The 20,871-nt window shown below is 36.3% G+C and overlaps 1 protein-coding gene across 6 annotated transcripts in view; it reads right to left on the bottom strand.

The window, feature by feature from the left end:
* Positions 1-1,700: 1,700 nt before the first annotated feature.
* The window catches only part of ACMSD (aminocarboxymuconate semialdehyde decarboxylase), a 38,333-nt gene continuing 19,162 nt past the window's right edge, over positions 1,701-20,871 (bottom strand). For 3 of the 6 annotated variants that reach the window (XM_056496021.1, XM_056496017.1, XM_056496020.1), the window contains 8 exons: positions 20,530-20,574; positions 13,949-13,998; positions 12,445-12,681; positions 10,272-10,365; positions 8,986-9,081; positions 8,323-8,495; positions 2,089-2,187; positions 1,701-1,868 (listed from right to left, as the gene is read on the bottom strand). In XM_056496021.1, coding sequence (XP_056351996.1) covers positions 1,806-1,868; positions 2,089-2,187; positions 8,323-8,495; positions 8,986-9,081; positions 10,272-10,365; positions 12,445-12,681; positions 13,949-13,998; positions 20,530-20,557 — 840 coding nt within the window. In that variant the 5' untranslated portion in view covers positions 20,558-20,574 and the 3' untranslated portion in view covers positions 1,701-1,805. Of the gene's footprint in view, positions 1,869-2,088; positions 2,188-8,322; positions 8,496-8,985; positions 9,082-10,271; positions 10,366-12,444; positions 12,682-13,948; positions 13,999-17,837; positions 17,935-20,529; positions 20,575-20,871 lie in introns of all 6 variants that reach the window. The other 3 variants (XM_056496015.1, XM_056496016.1, XM_056496018.1) reach the window with 2 other exon arrangements.

The following is a 20,871-nucleotide window of genomic DNA, read 5'->3' as shown; positions in this document are numbered from 1 at the left end:
CTGCAATTAGAATTTTACATTAGCTTTGTTAATGAAATGAAAAGATGGAAGGAATATTATATATATATATATATATATATATATATATCCCTTTCTTTAAAATCTTAACATATCAAGAATAGGTAGAATATCATTAAATAATGACAGTGTGTAATGAATATGATTTATGCAGGGTATGCACATTAATTAACTCCCATGCAGGATATTGCAATCACCCATTTAGTCACAGGTTAAGGTAATTAAATACTGTTCTTGCTACTGGAGAGGTTCCATACATTGGTCTCCAAAGATGTGACATTGCATTTTCACTAACTTAACTGGTTTCAGTCATAAAAAATTGAAGAATTAATCCAATTAAAATGTATTGGAGGAATCACAATGTATTTTCCTGTTAAATCCATTTCAACATCTGTGAGAATCAGGTATACTGAAGGGAAATATGAAAACAAAATTGCCTTTTGAAACTTTGAAATTTATTTTAAACAATCTGGTTGAAAAATCATACATGCTGAAAACTCAGTGCTTGCATATGTATATTTAAATGAAAATTGTCAACAGAAGTCTTGTGAACCTAGGACAATCAATATTGTTAAATCTATTTTCTGGCTCCCATTTTCCTCTTACATAAAAACTTGTTATTCTAAACCTCTGAGCTGCTGACTATTTGTTTTTTGGGGGGTGGGGGGTTGGTTTGACACTGTAAAGAAGGACAGAGCTTTCTTTGTAGTCCAGCAGGGGCTGGGATCAGCAGGAACTGCTGATATTCAACATCCTTCAGGTTCAGTCTGTGACAGCTATGGCCAGAGCTAAAAACAACTTCTGCCTAATACTGTTTTGCCTGGAATGTTCCAAGACTGAACAGAACAATGGTGACACTGGCATGTAGCCAGCCAGTGTTCCCATGAGAACTGCTAATCCTCATTTTTCTGACTGGTACAAAATTCTCTTGGGAGGAGGATGCCTGTGCACTCACTGGATAATAATGAAAACCTGTTTCAATCAATAGCCTACAAAGCAAACCATCTTTCCATTCCTATAGCAGGACAACCTAGGGAGAGCACTTCAACATTTAAAGTATTCAGCCTTTTAGGAAGCATTTTGTAAGGAATAGAACATTAACCCATACTGTTGCCAAACACTACTATTTAGTGACAGTGACACACCAAGTATTACCCACACAAATACATTTCTACATCTACTACCATATTGTTCAGATTGTTTCTGATTAATAAGTTCCCAGTGGTGTAGGGGGCAGCTAAAATGTAAAATCCACACACAGACCTTTTCCTTCCTGTCACAACATTGACAAAGCACAAGTGCACCTGCAGTGCTGAGCTGAGTGTGGTGGTCTGCATTTTCCACCAATGGATAGAAGCAAATGTTGCCTTTAATTGGGCATCAACATTGTTTAAATTCTGCTTTAATATTCTTTCAAATTCTGTTTGTCCATCGTAACAAAGACAGAAATGTAGTGGGTACATCATTTTCTCAGCTCTTTCCTTCCTGAGAATCAAGTCCTAATAACATGGCATTGATTATATTTCAGAGCTTCTTATTACAACTGCAAAAGATGAAATCTCTCCTTTATTGTGAAAGCAGGGATTTCAGAATTGTTTGAAAACAGCCTAAATCCTCAGGTAATATCTCTGCATACTCATTTTCAGCACCCTTTCTTTTGTTTTGGAAAGAACAGGAGACTGTCAGATAACTGTCAATTTTATTTTTTATGTGTACAATTACATATACCAATAGAAATAGAAGGATATTATTTCTGAAGTTTATCCACTTTGTGGATAACTTCATAGTTATTCAAATTGTTTTCTGCTAAGACCCAAAAATTCCAGAGCATTTCCAGCTTTGAGTTTATCCTGTAAAAACAAAACATATATATGATGTTTGTGCTTAGCTTGTATTTAACTCAAATGCTTTTACTTGTGCTTTAAAAGGAACTGCTGCAAAGAGACTGAAGGGCCTCTTCCAGTCTTTGCAGAAATCTGTGTACTACACTGATTTTTCAGTGTTTTATCTCACATCTCAAACAGAGTCTTAAAAAGGAAGGGAAACCCCCTCAAATGTAAAAAATCATACCTTCAGTCTATGGTCAAAATCATCCATTGAATCAATCAATTTTCCAGGTTCCAGTTCCCCAAGTGGAAAAGGGTAATCTGTCCCCAAAATAACTTTGTCCTGATAATAAAAAAAAACAATTGTATATTTTGTAGTAACATGAAACAATAGAGTTTAAGTAATATTAATATTAACATTAACATGATACAATATCACAGTAACATTAATATTATATTTTAAACCAGTACATTTTAATTTTTTCAGATTTTAAATTTATTTTTAATTAACATTAAACAGTAGAGCACGTGCTTTCTGGAATGTATAATGAAGTACAAGAAATTAGATATATATATTGGACTGATTAATTATGAAAGTGAATATGAAGATCATAACTTCCACTAGGAGAAGAACAAAGCTTGAAAACAATGACTCAAAAGGTTTTTGGATTATAGTATTTGAATTCTGATAAACAGAAAATTGAAAATGCAAATCCCAGGCCTGTGGCATGAGTGTCTATTGCTTGGGTGAATAAAACACAGAACTTGTTATAATATTTGAACTCTGGTACCAGAGTTCAATACTGAAATAGGGTGAAGAAAACATAAATTCAGTTATTTTCTGAAGTGTTATGTTTTTCTTACTTGTCATATGTTTTTTTAGAAAAAAAAACATTTTTAGAACACATTTTCTATTCAGAATGATTTTCTGTAGTGTGGTGCTGGTTTGGAAGGTAACAGCCCCTGCAAGTGTTCTGCCTAAACTGCAATGATTAATCTTGGGTAAGTCTTGCCATAATTAAATGGCCAATAAAGGATACACAGAATTCTTCCTTCTAAGTTTTGACTTATTTATTCCATGCTCTGTACTGGTGTGTGAAGTACAAAATGTGTATGAGACTTTTGGATACATTTCTTTAAGAATCTCAGGAAGTTCTTCATCAAACTCAGAAAAGATGCTTGGATTTACAGTCCTGAATTTGAAATTTTTGGCAAAATCACCAACACAAATTTAAAATTATTAATGGGTGAGAAGAATGTGTAATAAGAAATACAAAAAAATAAAAACTATTTTCTCTGTGCTACTTCAAAAGGTGTAATAATGGCAATGGGGTACTGTTGAAAACATGATACAGTATAAAATTACTAAAAATACTTAAATTAAAAAAAACAGTATTCATCTTCAGATAAAACCTAAATCTCATTTACAAAATTTCATCTGTTTCTGGAAGTCTGCAGCTTTTTTAAAATGTCACTGTCTTTGGCTGTGGCTGGATATTAACTATGGGTTTGAAAATAGGAGTGACAAGACATGATTTGTTTCTGAAAGTAAGTCAGCGAGAAGAAAATTCAATAAAAAATCTGTGTGCAACATCCCTGTTATCAGAGATGAAAAGAAATGAGCAGATCCTCAATAGGACCACATTGTTCCAGGTTCATTTTCTCTCTGGAATGATATTTCCCCATTTTATCAGCTTTGGAAACTGCATACTGCCAACTCTCTTGATTTTATCAAGTCTGTTTTCCTTTGTGCTTCATCTCCTGAAGACAGGAGTATTTGAAAAAACAGAGTTTTTATTAAAAATGTATGTTTTTAAATGTCTCATGGATTTGAAATTGAAATGATGAATTTTGGACACCTGTTATAATATTTGAATTCTGTTGCCAGAGTTCAATACTGAAATAGGGTGAAGAAAACACCATTCAATTATTTTCTGAAATGGTTTGTTTCTCTTACTTGTGAAATGCTTTTTAAAATTTTTTTTAAATCTCCACTAGATGTCACCCATAAGTCTCTGAAAGAACCTACACAAACCTTTACCCAAAATCTAAACAGAAGAGACACATTCTATTGTTCTCTCCTATGTTCTGTCCTGTGTTCTAATTTATTATAGAAGAATTAACATAAGATTAACATAGGAAAATTTATACCCTCTGTCTAATAAATCCAGTTCTGAGCATAGACTAAACAAAATAGACTGGGATGTGTGCACTTTGAAGCAGCTAAATATATTCTTTTATTTATAATATTCAATTAAATACCAAGATGCTTTATTCAGATAAGAAAAACAAATGTCATGTATTTTATGATAAAAAAACCCAACTAAAAACATACCATATGAGAAAGTGTATTTCTAAGTAAAAGAGAAGGAAACATAGAATATGGCCATCTCTTTACTAGGGAAAGTCATGTAAGACAGAAAAGTTTGTATATTCTTATTTACATCTCCTATATACTAAACCAGAAAGAAATCCCACATCCTCACTGGAATAACATATTTCTTTTCCTCTCTTTGTATATATATTTTTTCCCCTCTATTTGATAGTGTTTCATAGCTAATAATGGGATCTATTCATTAGTACTAAAATTAAGAGCTGTAAGTGAGTAACAAAAATTTAGAAGCAGCATTCCTGCTGTGCTCCCAGTGATCTTAGACTGTTCATTTGTACCCTCTGAGCTTCAGTTTTGTACCTATCTATAAAATGGGGGTTGCACACCTGTCTTTTGAAACCAGCTTCAGAGAAGTGAAGCCTCTGCAGGTGAATAATGCTCTTAGCATAAGGGAAGTACTGTTATATTATTCCAAACCATATCAACAAAGTCAATTTTCCCTAGAAGACTTGGAGGTCGATTCCTTAATTAGCACATCTCTCCTATTAGAGAGGTACATGGGGCTAATGATTAACCTCAGTGGACCCTGCTACTCAGCACAACTTTTTTTCACAGTAATAAGGACCCAAATCTGAAAATGAATCTCAAAAAGCTTTAAGCATTACTTCATCCTCTTACATAAGGAAAAACTGTATTTGCCTTGAATTTCACCTTCCTTCCTACTACCATGATTCACCTGAAAAAAAGTCCAGAATGCTGTGGTCAGTTCAGCTCCAGCTTCTGGCCAGAGAATGCTTTGCCTTTGGATGATGGCTCTGGAGGAATCACCATGGGGAAGTTTTTGCAGAGATGCACTGAATCATTTAATCCCATGTCAACCCAGTTCTTCACTCTTTATAGCCAGCAACATTGGGGATTTTGTGTTTATTTGCATTCACCTCATGCTACCTCATCATGGGGGGAGCGAAGGACTGGAGTGATTCTGCACTCTTACAAAATTCTTTCTCACGAATGTGTATTTCTGCCTCCATCCCCAATTAACCTGCACCCCAAACTAATGAAGGAGGTGATCAAATGAACACAACTCATCACAGCTGTCAGAGGATTTTAACATTGATCAGCTGAAGGCCAGCATGCTGCGCTGGTTCCAGGCAGTGGCTGTTCCCCAGGGACCCAAAGCCAAGTCCAAGCACATCTTCCTTCACACTGATGCCCTTCCTGCACAGCTCTGAGCTGTTCTCTGGAGAGCTGGCCTATTTCAAACCTCCAGCTCACAAAGTTACAGTGTCAGCTCAAGACTCTGTCACATTGTTTTTAGCCTAGCATTTATTAATCTTATATGTGTTACTCTGCCAACACATGACTGCACTGAAAGTGCTGAGATATTTGGTGTTTCTTTAAGTATTTGACTCATGGAAGGGTGTTATGTGAGAATGTCAACTTTCCTTAGAAAAAAGAGGGAACTTTTTAATCTTCATGGTTATGAAGTAAAGTTTGAAATCATGATGTGAATGTTTTTATTTTTAAGGACAAGATGCCTTAGGCTATTGAAAAGAGAAAGAAAGTTCTCCTGAGTGTAAAAAGTATTTATGTTTTTGGTATCTGACTCATGGCTTTTCAGCACTAGGATTGCACCTGATGTCACATTGTTTGAGCTCAAAATACTCAGAGGAAAATTAAAGAAGACACCAACATCCTGTGTACTATGCTGGCCAAATTTACTGTGTTAAGACTCTTAATTTTAAAAGTCTGTTGCCAAAATAAATAAGCCACCAAAGAGGCTAATGTGGAGTGACATTTAGATTATCAAATTATCGTCCATATTCTCTCCTAAAAAAGTTAAATTCCAGTTGCAAAGACTAATCACAATTAAGGACCAGAGTCCATGTGTAACTTCTAAGGATGAAAATTAGAGAAAGTGTGGTGCAAAGACAGCAGCTTTCCCTCAACAGCAATAGTTTAGAGAAGCCTTGAGATGCCAAGCTGACTCTAAAGCAGAGGTGCCCTGAGACTTTTGTGCTACACAAGCTCAGGCAGAAAAAAACTTCAATTATTCAGCAATAGATTCAGCATCCTGTTGTACTTCCCCTCCTGCTTTGCTCTTGACATCTACAGTTCAGCTTAACAGACTCAGATGACAAAAAGAAACTGTGGTCTCAGCCAGGCTGAATCACACAGCTGTTAATTTGCCAAGGTCTTTCTAACAATGGCAAAACACTCTCCCAACATTTTAAAATGGGTAAAAAGAAACAAGCAAGTGACCTTTTCTCCTTGCACTGGCAATTTAAAATTCCAGAGCTGGACTCATCCTTGTGTACTAGAACTGCATGTGGAACAAAAATATATTTAGAATGAACATGGCCTGGATTTCTCAGAAGAGGAGGCAACAGGGGCAAGTGTTAAACTCTTACTCCATAAGCCTTTGGGTGTTTTTCAAAATGGATGTGCACATCACACAGAGTAAAATTTTGAAATCTATTGTAAAAAAACACCTTAAAGCCATTAGCTTACTCTAAACTAGAGTTAGATTCAAAAGATAATGCATATCAAAAGCTACTGGGCTACCGTGATCTATTTGCTTTTTAGAGGTTGGTAACAGAAATTAAAATAAATCAGTATTGGGCAAGAACCCTAGTGTTTTATTAGTAACCCATCTGGTGCCTAAAATTAATCCCTGGCACAGAGATGGCAAATACCCACTGGTGTTATCAGAACTTTCCAATACTAACAGCTTATTAGCAGATCTCTTTTTTTGAGTAAATTGACCTGGGTTTTATCTTACTTATTTCTAATGGAAATAGGCTCCATGGCAGGTTCTTTGCACATTTTCTGAGGCTCCTTCCATAAATCTATTTTTGGTTCAGAGTGGGTTTAACAAAAAAGATATTGTCTCCACTCCTTAGAGCTGCAGTGTTACTGTATGGTACAAACATATACACTTCACAAAAGTTTCCATACTATTGTTTCAAGCTGTAGTTGTGCTGTCACATGGTTGAATTTTCCATGAATCTTCAAATGCAAAGTTTTCCTAAAAGGCACAAGTCCTGCAGGGGAGCTACAGGCAGGAGTCCAGTCACAAAGCTACAGACTTCCTGTTAAGCATGAACCCACAGACTTTAAATTGTGATACCTCAGCTCAGAGTACCACAATTAAGAAAGCAATAGTGCTGCACTGCTATTTTTGTCTGGCCTAGGCACGTCACTTCTGTACCAGTTCTAGAGCAGATTTATTGCAGTAACCTGTTCAGAGTATTAGAGAGGAAACTGGGGAATCAACAGATTCTTTTCTGTAGAAAAAACCCTGAGTGGTGAGGTGTGAGTGGTGTTTGTGAACATTGGTCATACAGGAGGCCTTGATGACAGCAACAGCCCCATACTGTGTGAGCCTAGACACTGATGTACAGCAAACAGGACTGCAGCTGTTGAGACAAGAAAATCCCTGTCAGAGCTTTCATTTCTGATTTGACATCTGGGGGGAATCTGCCTCTGGCTGCAGACACTCTGTGAGGTGCAGAGATCAAGGCACAAAGACAGGTACCTTGTTGATTTGCAGCAATCCACTGGAAGCTGGCATGAAAGATGCCATCTTCAATCCTTTCCTGAGCATTTGCTAAGTGAGAAGGGATTATTTGAATGTTTTAGGATTTTTCTGTCCCATGCTGTACCTCATTTAAATGGTTTGCTAAACTACACAGATTTCTTTACAAACAACTAAAATACTTCTGCAAACCCATAATGATTAACTGTCTCTCTGAGATACACACAAAGGCTTTCCTTATTACTGATTTCTCTTCTAGCTTCCCAAGTGGAAATACAATTTGATTTCTTCAATCATGCACTTAAATTGGAAAATTAAACCATTTGAAAACCAGGCTCCAAATTGAAGGAGTCTTTGCTTGAAGTCTCATCCTGAACAAGCTTAGAGAAGAATGGAACTAAGGTTGATAGTGCATGATTTCCTAGTTTAAACCCACCATTTCAATAAATCCATATGGTAAAAGCATTATCAACATTCAGAAGCCCATCAATTAATTTCACTGGGTGACATTGTCTTCTTCTGGCTTTCTTCTTCTCTTCTCCTTTTGCTATTTCCTAGAAAATTCACTGAAGAATGACTCACCCACTTCTGGAAGCACTAAAACTCACCTCTCCTACTACACTTGTTAGCAGCCTTAGTGCCCCACGGTCGTGGACAAGAGAGTCTGTGTAAAATGAGCCAAGGTATTTTCTTGGATCCACCTTATTATCCATGGCACACAAATCAGGGCGCACGTTGAATCCGTGGGAGATTCGACCCACTGTGTATGGAAAAGCTCCACCTACAAGAAGGAATTTTTAATAACTTTTAATAAGCTGAAAATATGTATGAGAGAAAAAAGCTACCATATCACCAAAGATTCATAAATTTTCCTGTCAGCTCTTTAGAAAGAAAGTGCTCTGCGCCAGTGGTTTTTTATTCCTTTAGCTTCATTAGCTTCTTTTTCTATGTTTCTCACTTCTTCACTACTGTGATGCCCAAATTCCTCCTGCTGCTTCCTCATCTCTTTCCTTAAACCACCTGCTGCTTCCCCTTCCTTTTTGTTTCCCTTAAAGGATATTGTAGCAGTTAAAGGCTGTTGTATCAGTTCAAACCCTGCAGCCCACAGAGTGTTCATAAAAGTAGCTGATCTGTCAGACTGTCTTCTTTGGGGTGACAGTGCTCAGCTGGTGGCTGGCTTCACGTGGTGACCCCATTAGCTGAGATATCAGAAAATACAACTGTACAATGCTCAGCCAAAGAACAGGAATTTCACATGGTACACTACTCACCTCCATGTGCAAAACAAACTTTCAGCTTAGGGAATTTTTCAAAAATTCCTCCCATAATCATGGAACAAATGGCCATGGTTGTTTCTGTTGGCATGCCTAAGAAGAAAAACATCTTAATTGTATAAGAGCTTTACTTTTTAAACTTCTTATTTGATTTTTAAATGTTATTTTAATTTTCTTCCATTAGCCTTGAGCCAACTGAAAATGTAATAGTTGCAGAGCAGCTGCCAAAGGTCATGCATTATTTCTACTGGAGGGACACAGATTTACTTTAATTAACTGAAATGAAGACACAGGCCTGGAAGTGGAGGTCTTCTAAATTCTAAAACCAGTTTTTAATCCATATCACTAGATGATAGGCAGGTTTGGTATGTCCTGAAATACCCAGTACAGGCTTAATTCCCGTTATCCTTGCCCAAGGATAAGTCTGGAATATGCCAGGGTGTCTTCTCACCTCTGCTTGTGGATTTCCTTTGTGTGGAAAGAGGGGCAGATATGTTGATGGATATTCCAACAGAGATTTGGGGTTTAGTTATGACATGATGCCAGATCCTACAGTTTAGAACTAACCTGTCTTTTCTGCTGGCTGAGTTGGTTGCCCAGAGTTAGGAACAGAACAAGAATTTAGGTTCCTATATATGTTTTTCAGAACTGGTGATAGTGCACGACCATGCAAAACAAACCAACACAGAACGAAACAGATGAGGGTAGAATCAGGTTTAAACATTCCTGGCTAGCAGATAAACCCTGCTTTTGTTATTCAGTTTTAAGATTTACTTATCAAATGGGATAAAAATGAAAACTAGATAATATCCTACTGAGAGCTTCCAAACTACATGTTGTTTCAGCTACAGTTGATGTAAAGTTAGATTTATTTCCTCTCTGATCAACCTGTTTCTAAGAAATAAACAAAAAATTCTAGGAAGTAATGCTTGGTTTTGCTTACTCCTTCATTTACTCCTGTTATTTTTGAGGAGCTCATTTCTCAGATTATTCACTTCTTCCCTGTTATCTGATCTTTGTATTTAGGGCAAAAGAGAATGCTATATTCTGTTGCTAGTCTGAATAATTTTAATTCTAAGTATTTTAAAGAAAAACTAAACAAGCTTAGATACAAATGACTGCTGAGTTTACACAACAGACTTAATCATAATACTACATTAAAAAAAAAAAAGGTTTGACAGAAAAGCAATGTACTTCTGTGCAATTGTACTTTACTTGGCAACAATCTCCTGGGCGTAATCCAGTTCATAAATGTAGGTTAAGCAAAGTAAATATACACTTACCTATTAGCCAAGGAAACCAATATTTGGACATCCTCCCATCTATCTGCATGTCCCAGGGATGCACAAAGAGACAGCAATTTAATTTCTCAGCAGCCTGCAGCAAAAGGAAAAAGTCTAAATCTTGACTAATCCTAGCAAAATGCATCTTAGATCTTAGTCATGCTTTTCAATGACCTGCAAATCTGTGCTAAGCAGTAGCACTAGTAATGAAAATAGGAGAACACAAGTAAGAGCTATAAGCAATAGTTGGCTATATTTACTCCTCTGGGCCATATTCTAAAACCCTCACTCAGTTTCACAGGTCGTCCTATGACTACAGGACTGGAAGCATAGATGATAGCATCTCTTTAGTAAACCAAGTGCTTATCAGAGAAATGGAGTACAAAAGTGCTTTTCCAACTATGTTTTTCAGCCATCCTAAAATAGTAGTAGTAGTATAAAACTCAGTTCAAGCAAACATTGTTTTGGTTTATTACACATATGATAATGAATGCCCATAATGTCTTATAGATTCATTTGAGGATGGTTTTGCAGAGTTGTTCCAGCTGCATTCAGAAATTTTCATTGAGTTGCACTACATTTGTCCCCTTTGGCCCTCTGCCTGGCTTAAAAAAGTATAAAAATACTCCAAATCCTTCCTAAGAGTTCAAAATCTGGCTGTATTCTGATCAATAATCCATCTCTACACAAGTACGATAATTTTTCCAAAACTACTGACATCTTTGAAAAGGAAAACAGAAGACTAGTGTTGGATGCTGACTCTGACTGTGTAATTTAAATGTGTGCTTAAATTTAAATACACAGTCATCAGAGTCATTCATATGCTTAACCAGGATTTAACAGCTTCGTTTTGTCAGATGTATTTCTGGACATGCTCTTGTTGCCAAGGAGATTATCACACATTTGAAAAATTTGGGTTTATTTACCCATACATGCATAAATAAAAGCTGCAACTTTTGGATCATGGAGAATAATTTCCATCTACATTTGTAAACTAAAAATAGCAATTCAATTACTGGCCTGGTAGTTTGGAAAAGTTCATTATCCAATATGGCTTAATTTCATAATCTGTCTTATCCAGAGATGCTTCTAAAAATGAAAGGGGTTATTTCCTACATGTGTGAAACATAAGCTGAAAGATGTACAGTGTTAGAGAGAGATCTCAGAACAAGAGAGTAGTAGCAGAGGACTCAGTAGCAGAGAGACATGGAGTTACTGGAGAGAGTTCCAAGATGATGAAGGGACTGAGCATCTCTCCTGTGAGGAAATGCTGAGAGAACTGGGACTGCTTGGCCCCTAGAAGAGAAGGTTCAGTGCAGATCAGGAAACTTCAGGTTGACCAGAGGGATTGTGGAGTTTGCATCCTTGGAGATATTTAAAAGCCTGGGATGTGGCTGTAGGTGGCTTTGCTTGAGTCCAGGTGGTTCCCAGAGGTCCCTCCCAACCTCAGCCATGCTTGTGATGTGGGCATCTCCCAGCAGATGCTGATACCTGACTGTGTATGGCCATAAAAACAAATAGTCCTGGGGCTGCACCAACAGAGTTTTTGAATAAATTGAACATCCTGCAAAATAACCTCTGTGAATCAATTCCAAGCTGACAGTTTTAATAACTTGAGAAACAGATTCAGAATAGACACTGATTAAATCCCTAATTTAGACAAATGACCACCCTCATCTGCACCTCAGGCTATTTAAGAAATGCTATCTATTAATTCATTTGATAATAATGTAATTCAGTTTGGAAATTTCGGTCCTGTTTACATAGTTCTGTGTGGTACTTTGGTGCTATGGGTACCTCTGATAATCTCAGGGAGTTTTATCAATTATTTCAATAGGATTGGATACAGTAACTTGAACGCAAATGCAAATAGTGCAGAAATGCTTTCTTTGATACTTCACTTATCCTCACAAATTAAGAAGGTAGATCTACAGTGAGAGCTCATATAATAAAATGAAATTTGTTATTCAGTATTATGAAATAGGTTTCAGAATATGTTGTATTATTGCCATTATACCCTATAAAGAATTATCATTTACAATTAAAGCTGAATCTCTCTGATCACTAAGCAAATTAGAAGGCTCAAATGATGACTGAATGTGCTCCAAGATATTTTTAGACAGATTTCCATATCACAGTATTCCCCCAAAGAAGGAAAGCAACAGCTACTCACAGCATAAATATCATACAGCTCTGGGGCATTCAGGTCCCACTCATTGACATGAGATCCTATCTGCACTCCAGGAAACCCAAGTTCATTCACACAACGATGCATTTCCTTCACAGCCAGCTCTGGAGCTTGCAGAGGTAATGTGCCCAGCCCCACAAACCTCTTGGGGTACTTTTTTACTGTAGCAGCTAAGTCATTGTTTAATATCTGGGCGAGATCTAACGTGTCCTGAGGTTTGGCCTGGTAAGAGATGAAGCAGAACAGTACATTTAAATATAGTTCTCAAATGTTATCACCTTTGGAATTTACTGGATAAATACCATTGCAAACAAGTGATAGGGTTTGAATCCAAATTTGCTTTATAGTTCTGAATAGCTGAAAACCAGTAGGACTAAATTCTTCCTTGCTTTAAAACCTCTGGGTGCAGTTCTGCTTTTTCTCTTGACTATTTGATCAACTGCTGTTGCCTTTGCTGCTCAGGATGAGTGTGATAAAGCCCAGGTTGCTAATGCATGTAAGTACCTGGTCTTTTGTGTAAAGCAGTCCCCTGGTTTGCTTATCCCGATGCAAAAACCTCAGTATATAATTTTTATACATAGCAATGAATATTTACTCTCCTATTACTGGAGCTGAAGAAATAAAAATAAGAAATGTGAGCATGCAAATTTTACAGAGAAAGTTGAGTAAACATTTCTAACATTTAGAAGGAGATAACATCCATAATTCTAATAAGGAAGTGCAATACCCATGCAATCAATCGCTGTTTTTTCCCCCCCAATTCATATTTAATGGAAAATATTCCCTTAGATACCAGAATAAAATTTTGAAGATATGTTACTAACAAGGAATTCTGAATATCAATGGTATTTCCTACATGTGAGCTTAACACAATGGTTCTTAATGCACAAATCCATTTACATATAAACCTGTACACATTGCTTAATAGCCATATTCAGAATGTATTTAGAGCAGCATTTTGCTGTGATTTATCTCCTCAGCCTGTTTTTATTTCTTTGAAGCATTCAAGATCACCATGTGGGGAACATAGGAACTTAAATTTGCTCCTGAATTTTAAGATTCGAAGCATTCTAGGTTAATGAGTCCCATGCCACATTTAAAAGAAAGTGGGACAAGGCCACAAATACATATTTTTGTTTTTTTGCTGAGATAATAGTGACTGATGTCTAGTTTTCATAGAATGAGTACATATATGTCTGCCTGATAACCGTAGATTCATGTTGGATATATTTTTCCTCTCCATTTCCAGCTGCCCCCATAAGGCCCCCAGAAGAAATTCAGTTGTTGTTTCATCTTTTCTAATGTGTGTGCTCCTGTGTGGAACTTTGCCTGGACATCCTGCAGACATCTTCTCATACCTGCCTCCTTTTTTGCCTTTTCATTTTCACAGCAGAGCAATTCTGGTGATGACTTCAATTTGTAGGAAGTTCTTTTGTATTTTAAAAATGTTGCTACATATGAATTACAAAATATGTTAGTTGGAACCTACCCAGTAGCTGAACATTACAGGGACTGTGGACAGGACTTGGACGGTGACTCCTGAGTAAGAAAAAGCAAATATTAATGCTTCCTTTTTTGTTGTCTGTTTTTGATAAAATGTTACAAATAAGAAAGTACTTTGGTTTGAGAGGCAGAATGTAAAAGCTTTAATGATAAGAAAGACTGATTTAACAGTGACATGGAGAAATTAGGTTTTTTAAATTAAGGATCACGGCAATAAACCTCATAGTGTATCAGTTTATTAGGATTTTGATATTTTTGCTAAGTAGAGAGAAAAAACACTACCATATTCATACTAGATAATTTGTGAAATTAGGTTTTCTGATTTTGGAAGTATTTAGTATGCACATGTACAAACAATTAAAATATCAAATTAGTATTACTCTCACATGAATGAAATTGACATTAAACCAACAGAATACAGTAACTCAAGTTTACTTTGGGGTTAATTTGTCATATATATTAAATAAATAAATGAATTATAACATTATGTTAAGAATGGTTATTAAACAATGGTTTCCTAAGTGTTCCCAAAGCTATATTGTGTTAGGTTTCATTTATCTTCCATCTGGACTACTGAGGTTGTAAGTATAAAAAAATCTACCCGTTCTCAGAAATAACTTTGACATTAAAAATAAAAATAATTAAGTCCATGTTGTTTTGTTTCTGCTAAAATACAAATCTCTATCATAACATTGTATGTGACAGGTTACAGGAGTGAAAACAACAAACCTGGAAAACAAAATAAACAATAAACAGGAATTAGGAGTGCACAAAATAGTTACAAGCAAAACTGTTTTGTTTTGTTTTGTTTTGTTTTGTTTTGTTTTGTTTTGTTTTGTTTTGTTTTGTTTTGTTTTGTTTTGTTTTGTTTTAGGTCTGTTTGTAATATTTTTCCAAATATCTTTTCATGTTTTAAAAAATTTAACTTGGTTGTTGGTAGTAAAACTACTAGGATAAAAGATGGCAGAAAAAAACTCCAGGAGAATGAACTCTAGGCGAACTCTAAGACAATTACTTGCCAAAACATTTGAATGATTAAATGATTTATCCTCCTTCACAAAAGTTTAAGTAGGAAACAATAGGAGAAGCTGACTCAGATTGCTACAAGATCTGATTAATATTATGTACAGTAGCAATGGTTTAAGGGTAAGAACGAGGTCTGCAAAATTGCATAAATACTGAATTATCCAAGTTAGATCATCCACCTATATGGACACTTGATTAATCTGTTGAGAACATGCTCTATGTTTTCCACAATAACTATTGTATCTGCTCTCAATCCATTTTTACACTTCTGAGCAAATTTAACATAAACCTTAAAGGTACGTGTCCAAGCTGTTGCTAGACATTAGCTTTAGGAAGAAGAATCAGCACAGAAAAGCCTCTACTTTTTTATCCTCTTCAGAAGGTTTTACAAAGGAGAAAATAACAAAGAAAGGCATTTAGGATGAACTGATACATTTTCTCAAACAAAACTGTGATGATTTGTGTCACAGAACTGTGATGTTAATTACTTTTACAGCTTGTTTTATTGAGTTACATGGATAGCTTGTTTTATTGAGTGGATCAAGACAGAAGTATGTACATCAATTAGACCTAGGACATATGATTAGGAGAACTAATTGAGTCTCTTTGGTCCACTGGAGACCATTTCTTATTACTGGCAAGATTTCTTGAGCATTGCACAAACAAAGCCTTTTAGCAATCAAGCACTAAGTTATCTCCCTGCGTTAAAAATACCTTTCAGTGACTGATTCCAGTTTTGTTCAGCTGGGAGACTCTTTGCATCTTAGTCCCAAAATTATGCCATGTTTGGAGGTTAAATTTTTGGGTATAATCTATCTCAGCCCGTGTAAGAGAAAGCAGTCTTTGAACTAAGTAGCTACAGCTTTCTAAACCTAAAAGGAATAAATGTGGTCCATAGTCTTTATCATTAGCTGAGCAGTAAGGATGAAAGAATGAAAAAACATCAAGGCCCTTTTTTTCCCCCCCACATAATTAATTGGCTGATGCCTGTATGTCTGGAGTACTGTAATAAAAAGGGACATTTTTAAGGCACAATTCACCAGATGGTGCTGTAACATACAGGTTTAGATTTTTTTTAACCAAGCAAGAGCACTGTTTAGTTCATGAAGAAATATTGTGATGCTGCTTTCATGATACATTTTCTTTTCTGGAGAGCTGCTGCAAAAATTTGAAAAGGAAAATCCTCCTGTGTTTTCCCTTTGTCTACAACAAATATGTGGGGCAGAACTGTTTTGTAGAAACTTGCCATTAGTGCTGAGGGAAATATCTGAAAGAGAAAGATGCCCAAAGGCTATTTATGATCCACTCTGTAGTTGAGTGATTTGGTAATCCCCAAAATCCCTGAGCTAACTCAGAGAAACATTACAGTCTAGTCAAGGCATGATTCTATGATTCTGTGACAAGGCAGCATATTTCAGAGTTTGCAAAAGCTTTCTGGCATTCCCATTAAATATCTAATAGTTGGAGTTTCAAATACTGCTTTTCCAGGGTGAAAATGAAGCAGATCAAAATTATCTAAATTGTGTTTACATTAATTGCCCTCAACCTTGTGAGTTCCCAAGCTAGCCTAAGTTATGTATTGCACTAAACCTCCCTAAGAAGAATAACCCAGAGTATCTCCTAACACAGAATAACAGAATAACTTAGGTTGAAAAAGACCTCTGAGATGATGGATTCCAAACATTAATCCAGTGGTGGCCAAGCCCACCACTGAACCATGTCCCCAAGCACCACATCTACACATCCTTTAAATCCCTCCAGGGATGGGGACTCCACCAGGGCTGTTCTAGGTCTTGACAACACTTTTAGTGAAGAAATTTTTCCTAATATTCCATCTAAACCTTCCCTGGTGCAATTTCGGGCCATTTCTTCTTGTTTCTTATCTTTTATTATCTTGGAGAAAGAGACCAACTCCCTGCTGGCTACAACCCCTTTCATGTGCCTGTTGAGGATTATAAAATGATAATCATAAAGGTGCTACTTGTACAATATCTGCTCTTTTAAGCAATTCAGGTGTTTGTTCCTTATGAAAAGGAACACAACTTGAAGATATTCAAGTTGTGTCAACTAGCAAACTGATGTAGGAACTATTCAGGCCTCAATCTAAGAAAAAATAATCTTTAGTAATATAATATTTCTCTTACAGGAGTATTTTGTGTAAATAAGAACTAGCAAAAATAATTGGTCAGCCTAGAAATTCCTTCCCTCATCCTCAGTCTCCCATCTCACCAACCTTATTTAGTGGCTTCCATGTAACATGATGAAAAGGAAATTTGCAAATTTGGTATCTGGTTAAGTTTCTAAATGAGGAAAACTCTCTTTCCTGATAAAGTAATTGTACCAGTTCTCTAGACTCAGATTCTCCAGCAAAAACACAGAATGAAGCTGCAACATGGCTAAACAGGAAAAAGGTATTGGAAAAGGAAACAGACATACAAGAAATCGTATGTGTAAAAAGAATATTTTTTAATATTTAGAACAAAAATGAAAGGACTTCCTCCTGCTTTATGTGAACCATGTTTTAACTGGAATGTATGATGCCATTTTAAGTCCAGGGTCAGTCATCCTAACTTTTGTAAATGAGTTCCTTAATGCTTTAAATCCCACCAAAATTAATAAATTCTAGTGGGGAATAAATTGCTACTGAGAATGAGGAAAGTTATGGGCACAGGTTCCTTCTGAGTATAAAGCATATCAGTTTCCAATGACGTTCAACAGATTTAAATCAAGGAATTATTATGCTAAACCTTTCTTTTTTGTATATTTTTGTTGAGCGCTTTCAGATGGACTGATAGAGAAGTTGTTATTCTAAATGAAGCACAGTGATTTGAATTCCTTCATGGAGGTACCTGACTGGTCCATCTCTTTGATCCGTACTTCTGGATCCCAGCAGTTCTCTTGAATAACTCTAAAAATCTTTCCATCCTTCATCATCTTTGCCTGTCCCTGTGAAATGACATTTTCATATATTATAAATGTGACAAAGTAGTACTTGCTAATTTATAGTCACTTGAGTATATTGTGCTCCTTACAGAAATTCAGTGGCAAAATTTTGATTTTATTTTTCTATTCAGTAGGTATTTTTAAACAAAGACTATTTTAAAAATAGACATGAATAGAACAGTAATTTATAGTTCAGATTTAATTCTTCAAAATCATAAAAAAAAAATTCCCCTTCATTTTGCAATGTAAATCACTCTGTATTTATTTGGAAAAGGTACCAGGTACCTTAATTCAAGTTTATCCTCAAACCAAATTTTGACCTCAAAACAATGCTCTAATTAAATCTGTGCTAAAATTTCCCTTTGGGTATGTATGTGTTCTTTTAAAGTCAATAGCATCACAGTGATTCCAGTAACTACAGAAATAATTGTGCAACACAGTTAATTTCAGTCCAGTGATTTCTTTTCACCAGTGAAAAAGAGACAAAAGGAGACCTAATGTGTTGTCTTCAGATTATGTTTTCTCCTTGGGAAGAAAAAAAATATTGAAGAATTTGGGGAAAAAAAATCTCAAACAAAACTTAAACACAGTATACACCCATGGCCTGAATTAGTGTAAAACCTTCCTCATAGGCCACCAATTTCCAGCCTTAGGAGTTCAAAATGTTATCATAGTCATGAAATTTAATACTGTTCCTTTATCAGCAGGGAAACTTTTAAAATTTCATATTTGGTTGATGTGTGAGTTGTTCAGAGAGAGGCAAAGTGTTACTATATTAAGCAAATTGTCTGTTACAATTAGGGGTACCCACCAGCTGCTACAGATACAACAGGATTTCTGTTGGCAAATGGATGAGACACAATTCACCAACACCTGCAAGCCCTGAGTATTTCCAGGTTGTTTTAATCTGCTGTAGGGATAAATGAAAAGTCAGACGATCCCCTGATGCTGTGCACATGGGGTGGGTGAGTGCAGTCATGCAGCAGATGCACTGGGCAGAGAACACACTCCATCTGCAGGTAAAACCCACACAAGAAAACAGAGCAGCTGTTCCTCCACCTTCCCAGTAAACAGGAGCTGAGGGCAAGGCAGTCTTCTGGCCCTTTGAGAAAGGGATTTCTCTCTCTCTCTCCAAAGGCCACTTTATTTCTCTTCACAAAATTGGTCTTATTTAGGATCCTATCAATTTTTCTAAAGAAAAGAACCTGTTAAATCAGAATATTTACCATAAGTTGCTCAGCCAGGGGGATGCTGTCCCCTTCTTCTGAGAACTCAAACTGTTCTTAACCTTGAATTCATTATTAACCTCACAGATCATTCACAAATATACTATCCTAATGAATATTTTAAAGCCTTCCTCAACAAATCTAAGTGTGCTGTCTTGGCAACCTGTCAAGTTACTTGTTACTTGTTGGGTTGTGAAAATTACTTCAAATATTACAACTACAGGGTCCTGATCGCCAGTGAAATACTTCAGGTTCTGGTAAAACTGATTTTCCAACTTGATGGAGAAGTTTATGTAGCCATACACTCAAATACTCAATTAAGAAAAGTTTAGTGCATTGATACAGGTTATCCAATAAACAGAAAAATATTTGGGGTGTGAGAAAAAGGCAGAGTAGAATCAAGCACTTCATCATGTATGAATATATCACATGGACTTTACTGTTCCATTCTATTCTATACTTCTCTACTCTATCCCATTCTAAAAATTATCTACTATTTAATGTCTTAATTAATGTCTGTGGAAATTAAGAGAGACACATTTAAAAATTAAATCCTGCAGGCTGATTTCATTCAGCAAACCACATTTAAAATTCTCCCATCACTAAACTACATCCCAAATTGCACTTCTAAAATATGCACGGAATTATTTTCTTCCAGTTTGACCCTGGTGCTTCAGAGAATTATATGGGAAGCCTTTGAGTTATTTTAATCTTAGGAGTTAACATCCCCAGCTCCACATGTCTGAACTGGATTTTATTTTGCCAGGCACTTTTTGTCATGCAAAATTTCCAGGCAGAAGTAGGCCAGATAGAGTCCTCGGCAGAGCACGTAAGGCCATTATTGACTTGCCACAGAGTTGCTCTGCAAACTATTTTTAGCACAGAATTTTAGCATCAGATCTTTAGCAAAATCACCAGAAATGTGTCCAGTCCTTGTCTCCTTCCTGCAGCTGCCATGTATCCCAAATGCTGTGCCATCCAAGCTTTGGCTCCGCAGGTGGTTTGTTCTTTATTAAATATCTGCTCCTTTAGGGTTTTCTTCTCATATAGATGACTGCATTTAACTCAACCCAAATCTATATGTAATCTGCTTCAGCCTGACCTATCTTGTTGAAAATACTTTCTCAGAGCTATCCATTCCAAGTATTAAAATGCGATTACAAAGAAGAATGGATGCTGGTCCATACAAGACTGTGAGTTTCAGGTGAAAGGTTCTGCTGAGGACTTGGCCTGATACTTTTTCATAGGAAATAGACCTCTAGAGAAATCTGTATCAAGGAGCCAATCTTATTGCCACTTGGCTTCTTAATAGATCTACTCTGAGCTTCTGATGATGACACAAGATCTGCTCTGAGCACCAAAGAGCCCAAACCTTGCAGTGATGATCCAGCTGTACCCATCCACCATATCCATATCTCTGTGGAGGAAAGAAGAGAAAGCCAGTGCTAGTTAGCTCTCTGCACTAATAAAAATAAAAATAATGATAATTGCAGTTCTTACAAAAATACCTCATTCAGGAGAAACACACATGCTCAGCTTTGAGCTAGATTAGCCTCACTGACTTCAGCAGAAGTGCTGAGTGGAGTTGGACTGGACTAATGGTGTTTGTAGAGCTGAAGTTTCAATTTCCAGTTCAGCAACATTTTTAAACAACTGCTTTAAAAGTGCTCAAAGTTGCTTACTACATTGAGGTTCTAACTGAAATAATTTTGAC

The sequence above is a fragment of the Oenanthe melanoleuca genome, chromosome 7 (genome assembly GCF_029582105.1).
Source record: "Oenanthe melanoleuca isolate GR-GAL-2019-014 chromosome 7, OMel1.0, whole genome shotgun sequence".
NCBI lineage: Eukaryota > Metazoa > Chordata > Aves > Passeriformes > Muscicapidae > Oenanthe > Oenanthe melanoleuca.
The sequence above is the reverse complement of the archived record's forward strand: the minus strand, read 5'-3'. Positions and strand labels throughout refer to the sequence as shown.